General features: G+C 29.2%; 1 protein-coding gene and 1 long non-coding RNA gene across 2 annotated transcripts; one reads left to right on the plus strand and one right to left on the minus strand.

Moving 5' to 3' along the window:
- Nucleotides 1–1,649: 1,649 nt before the first annotated feature.
- LOC109812560 (WAT1-related protein At3g28050) lies at nt 1,650–5,940 on the plus strand. The gene is made up of 7 exons (XM_020376550.3): nt 1,650–1,928; nt 2,024–2,089; nt 2,273–2,386; nt 4,194–4,440; nt 4,570–4,728; nt 4,827–4,978; nt 5,355–5,940. Exons 1-7 carry the CDS (start codon nt 1,735–1,737, stop codon nt 5,515–5,517), a joined length of 1,095 nt encoding a protein of 364 aa, XP_020232139.2. The 5' UTR covers nt 1,650–1,734; the 3' UTR covers nt 5,518–5,940.
- Nucleotides 5,941–9,988: 4,048 nt separating this feature from the next.
- Nucleotides 9,989–11,265, minus strand: LOC109815784 (uncharacterized). The gene is made up of 3 exons (XR_014431870.1): nt 11,193–11,265; nt 10,982–11,080; nt 9,989–10,414 (listed from the first exon to the last, which is right to left on the minus strand). It is a non-coding gene; the product is annotated as an uncharacterized LOC109815784 (long non-coding RNA).
- Nucleotides 11,266–11,909: the final 644 nt, after the last annotated feature.

Raw genomic sequence — 11,909 nt, forward strand, 5'->3', positions numbered from 1 at the left:
CGAGTGAGAAGTTATGTGAAATGTTACCATATAAAGTGTTGTGGAGTGGAGCCACCGAGACGTCAAATTTGAGGAGTGTTACAAATGGTAGTAAAGATTGATTCTCTCTCCTAGTACAATGTAATTCGAGGATGAAACATATGGAAGTTAGTGGGCTTGTAATAGCCCAAATGCACCTGAATGTGAGGGATCCAAAGATTTGTACCAGTAAGAGATTGTAGAGTTGAGGATGACTTAATTGAGTTAATTTGTATTACCTATACTAATAAGATGCATCTACTTTTTGGTAGCTCATCATATAAGAATTCTACAGTTAAACACACTTGGCTTGAAGTAATTTAGAGATGAGTGATCTTCTAGAAATTTTCTCGAAAAGTAGGATATAACACACTGAAAATTTTTGTGTTGATTTGTAATCGGTTGATCCTAGAGGTGGTCAAGCGTCTAAGAAAAGACTACCTACGATGAGTTCTAACCAATGAAAGATTCTAATTAGCGAGAAATTGTATAAAATATGACCGTGTGAAACTACTAAAATATCAAATCTAAGATATGTTACAATATATCAAAAAGCAACAAATAACATGCACATGCCACATTGCACGATTTTAGATAATTTAAATTTAATATCAAGATCTTCAACTTCAAATTCAATATTTGTCATTTTCTTTGAAAGGAAGAATAATTAAAACTCCAGCGCAATAACATTACTTCCAATTTTGTATATAATTAAGAAAAAAAATAGATGATTAAGACTAATAAAAATATTTAAATTAAATAATTTTAATTAATAATATAATAATTTTAAATATTAATTATTTCAAAAATATTCTTACAACTAGATGATTTAAATAATAATATTGGATGAATGATTCATAATTCAAGAAATATTTTTTAATTAATAATTTTGCTCGAGTTATCCTCTAACTATTTCCTAGAATTGTATATTTAGTACACATCGAATTCAAAATCATTAGTTAAATCGAAAATTATGCATAAATTAATCCATTTGTTAGGTTTTATTACCGACACATGTAAAAATAAGAAGTTGTTACTGTAACCTCAAAAATTAAAGAATTTTTATATTATTTATGTTTAACTTCTTGTTTCTTATGTTTGACAATAAAAAGATAATTATTAGTTTAAAATTGTTGGATTTGTTGAAAATGTGATTTTTCGGTCAAGTGTGTTACTATTGTATGCGATTTTCGTAAACAATGTTATGTGTGGTATTATGATCAATCAAAGGGCATTTTATGCGATTTTTCGATCAAAGGGATCGGACTAGGATGTTGTAAATGGTTTGTCAATCAAAGGATTTTGTACATTGTTTTCTAGTTAAGGTTAAAACCTTACAATTATCCTGCTTCTATTTGATTTTTGTGTTGAACAAATTAATTGTTTTATTATGTAATTTTAATGACATCCAACTTCTTACCTTCATTATTATCATAGTCATCATCAATGCATTAAAATTAATGACATGACTATATTCAAATCCTTCAAATACTAATGGATACTATAGAAATTCTTTTAAAAATAACTCTATTTCTTTAATTAGAATAAAATAAAATACACTTAAATTTTTTTCTTACTTTTACATTTAAAAAGCTGTTAAAGTGTTGACTTGGCAAGAACATGCTTATAACTCAAGAGACAATTCAAAACAACTAAAGTATGAGAGAGGGATAATAAGGTTTCAGTGAGACAAGAAAAAAGTAAAGTGAGAGAGTGATGGCAAGAGGATGGTCCTTTTACAGGGATTTTCTACCAGTTGTGGTTCTAATAGGCAATGAATGCAATGACATGGGTTTACTCACACTCTTCAAAGCAGCCACACTGCAAGGGATGAACAACCATGTCTTTGTGGCCTATGCCTACGCTGTTGCTACCACCATACTCCTTCCAGTCACTTTTTTCTCCAGAAGGTTACCAAATATTGTTTATTGAATATCATAAACAAACTTGTATCTATCTCAGCACTAACAATGGTTATGTTTTTGTTTTTCATGTCTCTTTGCAGAACAAGAGTGGTTCCTCCACTTAGTTTCTCCATAATATCCAAGATAGTCCTTCTTGGGGTCATAGGGTAAGGGGACTTAATTAATTACTTCACTTGACTCTTAAAATCACACTTGTCAAGGCCTTTTAGTATAAGTTTTCTCAGTGTTACTGTTGTTAATTGTGGTCAAATCCAAGATTCTCATCAATTATATAACTACTTTGTGTGTGTGTGTGTGATTTTTTGTATTTTGATGGTCATGTGTTGCAGAAGTTCATCTCAGATACTTGGTTATGCTGGAATTAGCTATAGTTCTCCAACACTCGCTTCATCAATTGGCAATTTGGTGCCTGCTTTCACTTTCATACTTGCTGTAATTTGCAGGTTGGTTAGTTGAATTTTGCAATTTCTTATTTACCTGAGGATATTTTTATATTGCAACGTAAATACCTATAAATTATTTCAAAGGCTACGTCATATGTTTTCTTTTCTTGCACGCAATGTAATATCTTAATAAAAGCAAGCACACTTGTTAGTGTGTGATAAGAGGAATGGTGAATTTAGAACCCCACCACTTTATTCTACATTTTCAGATTGACGCCTATGAATCAACGCTTCAATTTCCTGGGCGGTACAGAAAGTTAATTGACAAAGAAATAAGATGCTAATTAATTAGTACTCATCACCAATATTAGTGTATAATTTAAAATATTATTTAATTCTTGAAATTATTTTAAATTTAAATTAAAAATAATTATTTTATTAATTAAATTTTAAAGCTTAATTAGTATTGATTTCAATGGGATATAATAACTTAATTATTGTAGTTTTAATTAAGTTTAATTATTAAATATTTTAAAATTAAATATTTTTAATATTTTTAATTAAATTATAGTCATAACAGTTAATATCTCTTTTATGAATAGTGAAACTTAGTAGAGTCAAGGATATTAATTTCTTCTTCATTCTTTTTTGGACTAACCACTTTTGTATCCTTAGTAGTAGAAATCTAGGAGACTTATGTAGGAGTTCGTAGATTGGGAATCTAGCTAAAGGACTTAGATGAAAGTTTGTGGATAAATCTTTTAAGTGACTTATGTGAGAGTATGTAGATATTGGGAATCTAGTTAAGAGATTTGTATGGAAGTTTGTGGATAAGTCTTTTAGGATTATGTATTTTACATTTGAAGAATTTCAATTAATTTGTATATTCAACACATGAACAACTTATAGAGATTTGGGCACGAGTTACTTAGACCACAAGCAATTTTTGATTTAACGAACGAGGGAATGTTGATTAGATGACAATTGTGGCAATGCCTTAGAGGTTTTGAAGAAGTTGGCGTTGTTTGCTAAGACGTTATTGCAGTCGAACATGAACAATGGCAAAGGGTTGTCCTTGTCGTGGTACTATGCCGAGATGTTTTCAGAGCTAGACTATTCAGTAGAACCCAAAATTTATGTGTTAAAGTGTTAATAGGATTCAATAACTTACTATACTCACTATATTATGTGTTAAGTTTTGTTAATTTATGTTTGGTTCAATAGCTTGCTACATCATATCTGATGCATTACATCCTAAGAACTCAAAATATCTTTCTAAACCTTTTGAAATATGTGGAGATTGTTGTATATTTTGAGATATTTCAAAAGGTTAATTAATTCATAAAATTATTTTGAATTTAAATTTAAATTTAAAATAATTTTTTTATTAATTACAAGTTTTATAACTTAATTAATATCAATTTTAATGAGATATAATAATTAATTTTAATTATCAAAATTTTAAAAATAATTATTTTTAATTTTTGTGATTAATTATAGTCACAACCTTCAATATCATCTTTTATAAATAGTGAGAATTAGTAAGAATTATTACGCACTTTCTCTTTTCTACATTAAAATTTTCTCCGTTTTGAATCAATTTATTTTATAAAATTTTGATTATATAAAATGGATTGGTTTAGTTTAGATAAAATTTTTCAAAAGTCCTATCCATGTCATGCCCTACCATGAAGGTTTTAGTAAACGAAACTATGACAGCGATCAATGGTAAGAATTAAGCGCAATGTGATCTTTAAAGAAAATGGTTTAAAACTATTGGTTAGTGCTTGACATTAACCACTATGAATATATGAGTGTATTGCCCCCTTATTTTGTTTTCTCTTGTCCTCTTATCACTGCAATTAAGGATGGAAAAGTTAGCTGCCAAAAGTAGAAGTAGCCAAGCTAAGGTAATGGGAAGCATAATATCAATAGCAGGAGCATTTGTGTTGACATTGTACAAAGGCATACCAATCATAAAGGCTCACACACATCTTTCCTTACTACTTCAACGTCCAATTATCTTTCTTAGATCAGAGGATGCAAGTTGGGCCATTGCTGCCATTCTGCTCATAGGTGACTACTTTCTAACTTCAGTATGGTACATTTTACAGGTAGGTTTGAGGTTGTCTAAAGTGGATAATTGATGATGCTTGATATGATCATAAATTAAATAAAAATCTGTTTACTATATATGGAAAAGTTCAAAAAGTTAGTTCTAACGAATTTTAATTCCTTTGCAGGTGGATATCTTGAAAGTGTTTCCAGATGAACTAACTCTAGTTTTCTTTTACAATGTGACTGCCACCATATTATCTACAGCAGTAGGTTTCTTTGTAGTGCCAAATCCAAGGGCTTGGAAAGTAGGACTAGATATTTCTCTGCTATCCATTGTTTGCTCTGTAAGATATCCTGCAAACAGTTGCTGCACTTTGATCAAAATGATACACTTTTTTATGCTTAGCTAGTTTATTGATGACACATTTTTGTTTCTTCTTAGGGGATATTTGGAAAGTTAATGAGCAATGTAGTTTATGCCTGGGCACTGCATTTAAAGGGGGCAGTCTATGTAACATCCTTCAAGCCACTCCAAATTGTTATTGCTGTTGCAATGGGTGTTATGTTCCTTGATGATACTCTTTACATTGGAAGGTATAATACTACTTCTTGGAAACCACTTCTAAAAAGAAACGAAAGAAAAATGATTGAAATGTTTTTTTATAGGCTAAAATAAACTTATATAAGTTAAAGATAAGATTTTAGAGAAGTTAACAAGATAGAACTTTTACAAATTAATTTATGTAGAAGCTTATCTCTTTCCCATTTTTCTCTTCTAAAAGTATTTTGGAGAAGTTTAGCCAAAAATACCCCTTAATACCTAATAAGCTCAAAAAAATCATGCAATCAACTCATTATTATGCTGATACAATATTGGCATATGAATAAGAAACTGTACAATTTCATGATATAATTTGTTGAAAACTTGAAATGTTCATTTGTGTACATTCATTCTCTCTGCATTTTGCAGTGTAGTTGGAGCCACAATAATATCAATTGGCCTTTATACTGTACTATGGGGAAAGGCAACAGAAGAGATAGAGGAAGATGTTGGTAGCCTTGGATCACCAACTGCTGAGAATGCTCCTCTCTTGCAAAGCTACATAACTGAAACATCAGAAAAGAATGTTTAAAAACAAGCACAAAGTCTTCCACACTCTTAACATCATAGAAAACCATAAAGAACCCAATTTCTTGTCATGGAACAGCAGAGTACACATGACTATGACAATGATGAGGGTCAAAGCTTTGGTTTCATTGTCCCTCAAGATGATCCTATGTTGCTATTACCTATGTGGTTGATTTGTTTCCCTCCAAAGTAAAGTGAATGGAAGATTTTTGCATAAGACTTTGGACAGGATTACATATTTGCATTCAATGAAAGTTCTTTCTTGTCTCCTTTCACTCATGAGCAAGGGTGGTTAATTGGTTATATATATAGCCTGCTGTTACTTATGATATCCACACTGTAGTCTGTGGGTTTGCTTTAGAGTTGGACTTGTAAAGAGAATATTTTCTAAAATATCTATAGTCTAAAAATATTAGTTTTTTTTTAAGTATTTATGTTTTAAATATTTAAATTTAAAGGTATTAATATTTTATTTTAATTATTTTAGGATGTATTTTACTTATAAGAATATGATGTTATTAATATTTTAATTTTTATACTACATTTTTACTTTATAGAGCTATTAGGAATTACGATGATGAATAGATTCAAGTAAATGTATAATTAAAGAGATAAGTTTGATTCTCATGTTGTTGTATCTTTCTTACGATAAAAAGTAAAATAAAAAAATTGAATTATGTATTTTTTTAATGGATAGGATCCATTAAAAATATTCTTAAGTTTACGGTAAATTTTAAAGTTAAATATTTAAGAAATTAATAATAATATCTTTTATAAAAAATAAAAATATTTTAGATATCTTGAAAAAATAAATATATTTATATATCTTTTAGAATTGTACTTTTTTAAAGTGAACTTTTAAAGATATAAAAAATCTTTTGAGTTATTGATTTTGGAAAAATTGTATATACATTAATATAGCTTTTTTTTTTAATTTATTTTAACGAAGCCTTAAGCAAGAGTTTTATTCACCTGATATTTGGACCGATCACGATAATGAAAAATAAAAGAGTAAATTAAGAATAATAATGTTCAAGTTAAATTTTTAATTAGTAATTAATTAATGATGTATCGACTAATTAAAAGTGAGTATTTTTTTAATCTATCAAAATTCAAATCTTGAATTGTATATATATTATCTAATTCCTTATCACTAAATTAGCTCTAGTAGATATTGAATAACTTATTTAAAATCTTGTAGAGAAACAATATTTCTTAGTATAATACAAAGATGAAATATATTTATAAAAAAATAAAAATAATTTTATAAATAAATAAATAAATAATATGGCATAGTACCGAATTTGTTATCTGCAAATCACGTCGAATTATCAAATTTTTCAAAAGAAAATTTATATTCATCTTATAAATAAATTAAGAATATATATATATATATATATAATTATAATTTAAAAGATAATTTTTTTTATACAATAATAACAATGATAAGATTCAAATATTAGATCTCATGTATATTACTTTAATTTCATCATTATATCAAGTCTAATGATCTAATATATATAAAACAAAGAAATAAAAAAAAAACATATTTAACTAGAAATTGTAAAACACTTTGAATGTGTTTGAAAATCAATTGAGTTGAACTCAACTAGGGTTAAAAAAAGGTTATACTCACAAGTTTTTTTTTTTTTTGAGAAAAAATAGACATTGGAAAGAGGTTGAATAATGTTAATAAGAAACTCAACACTTTTTGAAACACTAAAATAATATAAAAAAATTTATGAATGTAGAAGAAGAGTTAAGAACAAAGAATACAAAATATTTTTATATTAATTTATCTCAATCACTTGGACTACGTCTAGTTTTTGATCATTCTCATAAAGTTTCACTATCTTTTACAAAGATACAAGTATTTTTTTACAAGTCACTTCTGACATAACTTAAGTATTTTCTGACTTGTCTCTTCAAGTAACCACTTAAATATTCTTTAAACAGTGAAATCACTCCAAACTTCAAAGTATTTTTTCACAACAAAGTCTTTCCATGCTTCAACAAACAAACATTTTTTACAATCAAGTCTCTTCAAATTCAAGTAATAAAATATAGTTAAAGCTGAAAAATCACTTGTTATTTCGTCTTATTATCAAAACGTAATGCAAGCAAATTAAGTATAAAGCTTTTTACAGAATGAATGAATGTATAATTTTTACAATGATCGTTCCATATTTCTAAATCTTCAAGCTTCTTTATATTAGTGCCTCATGAAGATTAGGACTGTCAAAACAGGCTAACTTGACTCGTTTGACCCAACCCACCTCAAACCACTTTTTAAGTGGGTTGGCTTGACCTAGTCCACCAACCTTAATGTTCAAAATTTTCTAACCTAGTCTAGCCCACTACAGGTTAGAGGGCTAAACAGGTCAGTCTACCAACCTACCTAATTTTTTTTAAAAATAAATTCTAATTTAAAATAAACTCTAATCTAAAATAACCTCTAATATAAAATAAAAATTGTCAAATTAAGTATCATACATATAACATTGAACTTAATTAAAAAAATATACAACTTTAAATAATCAAAATAAAAAAATAAAAAAAAAAATCTTTTTTTATTAAAGTGATTGTCCATCAATATTAAACTTCATTGGAATCTTGAGTAGATAAATTTATAGCAATTTGATATTGTTTAACATCAATTTTATCTTTATCTACAAAAAAATGATAACTTATTAAAATAATACATATATAATAATATATGGTTCAGTGGATTATTGGTGTGTTGGGTTGATGGAGGTGTAAGTGGGAAGCCCGACCCACCATGGGTTCAACTTGGGTGGATCGGGTTGAATTTTTTAACCTATTATAAAAATTTTCATTTTTTTTTGCTTGACTCGACCCATTTTCAAGGTGGGTTAGGTTGGTCCACAAGCCAAAACTCATTTTTACAACTCTATGATTATTATAAATCCTTGAACATCTCTCACAAACTTGCTTTATTTCTCTTCGTCTTCCTTTAATGGGGGAAGAGGTGTTCGTTAGTGCATTAATTGTGAACATAAATGCATTTTTACCAAATAGTTACTTCTTATCTGATTAAATAAACTACTTATCACATTTATGATACTAAACACAAGAAATTGTTGCATGTGTTAGTAAAAATGAATTTTTTTTTTCAAGATTTCAATGTTTTGAGGAATTTTTTTCCCTTTCTCTAATGCAAAATATGTTTTCATTCCTTTTTGAAGTGCGAGTATTGAATTTTTTTTTATTCTTTTTGATCTATTAAATAATATCATAGACAAATGTAATCTGGTTATTAAATATCATACATGATATACATTAAATGTATTCATCTTACAGACGAATAAGTTCATCTAAAAGATTATACGTTACTATAACCAATTGTCTACATTTGTTTGTCTTATAGTATGATCTGGAAAACGTTTAAGTTGGTTATTTTTTAGAGATCTAAGGTCATCTTTTAATCTAACATATTTATTTATTTATCAAAACATTTTTTTTCGTTAAGATTTTAAATCAAAATTTTCTCACGAGTGCTAACTCATTTCAAGATACCACTCTCGATGTTGGTTCTTGGGTTTGGTCCCTTCCTTTGCCAAAAAAATATCAAATTCTTTTTGTGGCTTGCTGCTCACAACTCTCTCCATACTAACGCTCTCCATCAAAGCAAACGTTTTTGTTGATTCTTATAACATGTGTGATACACTACTAGAAAAATTAAAATTAGAGAGGGAAAAAATCCGTCACTAAACTTCATAAAATTCGTCACAAATAAGTTAGTGACGGAAATAATTCCGTCACAAAATTTGGCGTCACAAAATATTTAGTGACGGATTATTTTCTCCGTCACAATTAGTGACGGAATTAAGGCGTCACAAACAATATAATTTCCGTCACTAATTTGTAACAATAAATGTTTAGAAATTAATAAAAATCCGTCGCAATTTGTGAGGGATTAAATCCCTCGCAATTTGTGAGGGATTAAATCCCTCGCAATTTGTGAGGGATTAAATCCCTCGCAATTTGAGAGGGATTGAGAGGTATGTAAATCCGTCACAAATTGTGATGACACAAAATCCCTCGCTATTTGAGAGGGATTAAATCCCTCACAAAATCCGTCACAATTTGCGACGGATTTTATCCGTCACTAACTGGGATGAATCCCTCGCTAACTGTTTGATTACTGAATTTGAGAAAACTATTGTTTTAAAACTCTGGTAATCGATTACCTATACATGTAATCGATTACCAGACAATGGAAATCATATGTTCGAAAGTTATTTATTAAAAGGTTCTCTTTGGGTAATCGATTACCAGAGCCTATTATTGAAACAATATCAATCAAAACAAAAATATCAAGTCATTTTTATGAAAATGCATGATATCATTTAAAATGAAGATAAAAGAACAATACAGACATCAAGAGGAGTTCCCAAGATTAATGATGTGCTTAATCGGCAAAACAACACATGAAAAATAATGAATGACCTCCATCAGTGTAACTATGACAATAAAGCTTCATTGGAGTATATCCATAGCCATGATACTTTTCATCATTTAGAGATCAAAATCCACAAGGCACACATTTAGGCAAAGAAATGGTTTTACCAAGTGTTTTTACTGTTATTTAACCCCAAAATTAGAAACAAGACAGCTTATATGATAAAAACTACAGAAAATGATGCAGTACACGAGGACGTTACTTGAAAATTTCACTGGAAATGCAGCAGTATGACCATTAAGTCTAAGTTTTGCCCACAAAGAAACACGGAGGTTTTATTTATTTCTATATCCAACTGGTGAATTTAAATTTTATTCAAGAGAATATTAAAGGAACACATAATTATTACCTGACGTGAGTAATGCTCAGCATCCCTCTTCATGGCAGCCATTTCAACTCTCATTTTTTGCATTTCAGCCTGAAACAGAGAAACCAAACGTATCAATAATGGGAAGTTCAACTTGACCTGCAAGACAGGAGGTTATTATCTCAAATAAATTTCACACGAAAATAATTAAAAAAAGCATGCCTCTAATGAAGATAGCTTGTTTTCAGCTATGTGCCCAACCACAGCCAGGTTCAACTATGACCATGGAAATTTTTTCCTCTTGCATTTTCTTTTGATAAAAGAAATGGCATTGAGGTCTAGTATCAGTAGTATGTATTTCAAAAGAATCAGAGGGACAAACATAAAAGTAGTAAGTGTTTCAGTTATGTAAAGTAGCAAAAATAGAGGGAACGGTCTACTTCTAAACAGTGACATTTAATATGCATAAAAGATAGAAAATAATCAAAATATGTGCTCTAGTTATATTTATACAGAAAATCGAAAGTGCTTTGAATTGGTGGCAATAAACAACAAACGACATTGACTCTAAATATGCTATACACTTATCGATAAACTTTGTAGACAGTATGAAATATAAGGAAACCTAATAAAGTTAAAAAAATGGCCTACTTTCTTCTCAATAATCTGTTTAAATACCTGTTTTACTTGATTTGCCTCTTCTGGTGACTTTTTTTGTTCCCGGCACACACGGGCTTCCATGTCTTGTAGTTCTTGATTTAAAGTTGCACATTCAACCTGATAATAGATGTTACCAAAAACATTTTAGCAGATTTTTCTTTCAGAATAGTAATCACTAATCAGCCTTCACATTCAAAAAGGAAAAAACGTTAACTATTTATTCATGTACCTCAAGAAGTGCCACCTTCTGCTCAAGTTCTGTGGCTTTAGCTGTCCTCTCATCTGCTACTCTCTGAAGAGAAACAACTAATAAATCAATGTTTATATTTAACCTAATGTCAATAACAATTCCACAAGCAAAAGAGCTTGACAGGGGGAACCAAAGCAGGCTTGTTATTAACTCCTGATTTATCACTGTGGAATTGTAACTATTGCTCATTAATATTTTTAATGGTAAATCAGATATCTAAAAAAATTAAATAGCCAGACCAAAAAGCACCATTGATGACAATATGATGCCAAACTTTATCAAAAAAGCTTGAGGGAATGTAGTCAGACTAACATAGAAGCATTGAACAAGCTGAGATGGTCATACCTCCTATTTTCAAATTTAATGTGACCAAACACGTAACATTTCTGCTGATAAAAATTATTTTATAATCATCTCAAGACTCAGTATACAAAACTCTTCCCTATTCTTGGATACCCCAGCATGTATTCAAGCATACTTTCATGCATACCAGGACAATTATTTCGATATAGAATTGTATATATGACCTTTCTATTGTTCTTCTAATAGTTGTGTTAATGAAGTAAAGTAGTAAACTTTCTAGACTTAAATGATGAAAGCAACCAAACATGATGAAAGCAAGGATAAATGATATGGCAAAAGGAATCCATCCACCTTCAGCAAATTTAGTGAAAACTGCACTCACATAAACCCCTT

This window comes from Cajanus cajan, chromosome 2 (genome assembly GCF_000230855.2).
Source record: "Cajanus cajan strain Asha chromosome 2, NIPB_CcT2T_4, whole genome shotgun sequence".
Taxonomy (NCBI): domain Eukaryota; kingdom Viridiplantae; phylum Streptophyta; class Magnoliopsida; order Fabales; family Fabaceae; genus Cajanus; species Cajanus cajan.

Bases quoted from the DNA above. Each gene is read 5' to 3' on its own strand.
- LOC109812560 (XM_020376550.3), top strand. From the start codon at position 1,735: ATGGCAAGAGGATGGTCCTTTTACAGGGATTTTCTACCAGTTGTGGTT. The intron at 4,729-4,826 runs GTAAGATATCCT...GTTTCTTCTTAG, and splicing joins TGCTATCCATTGTTTGCTCT to GGGATATTTGGAAAGTTAAT. The intron at 4,979-5,354 runs GTATAATACTAC...TGCATTTTGCAG, and splicing joins GATACTCTTTACATTGGAAG to TGTAGTTGGAGCCACAATAA.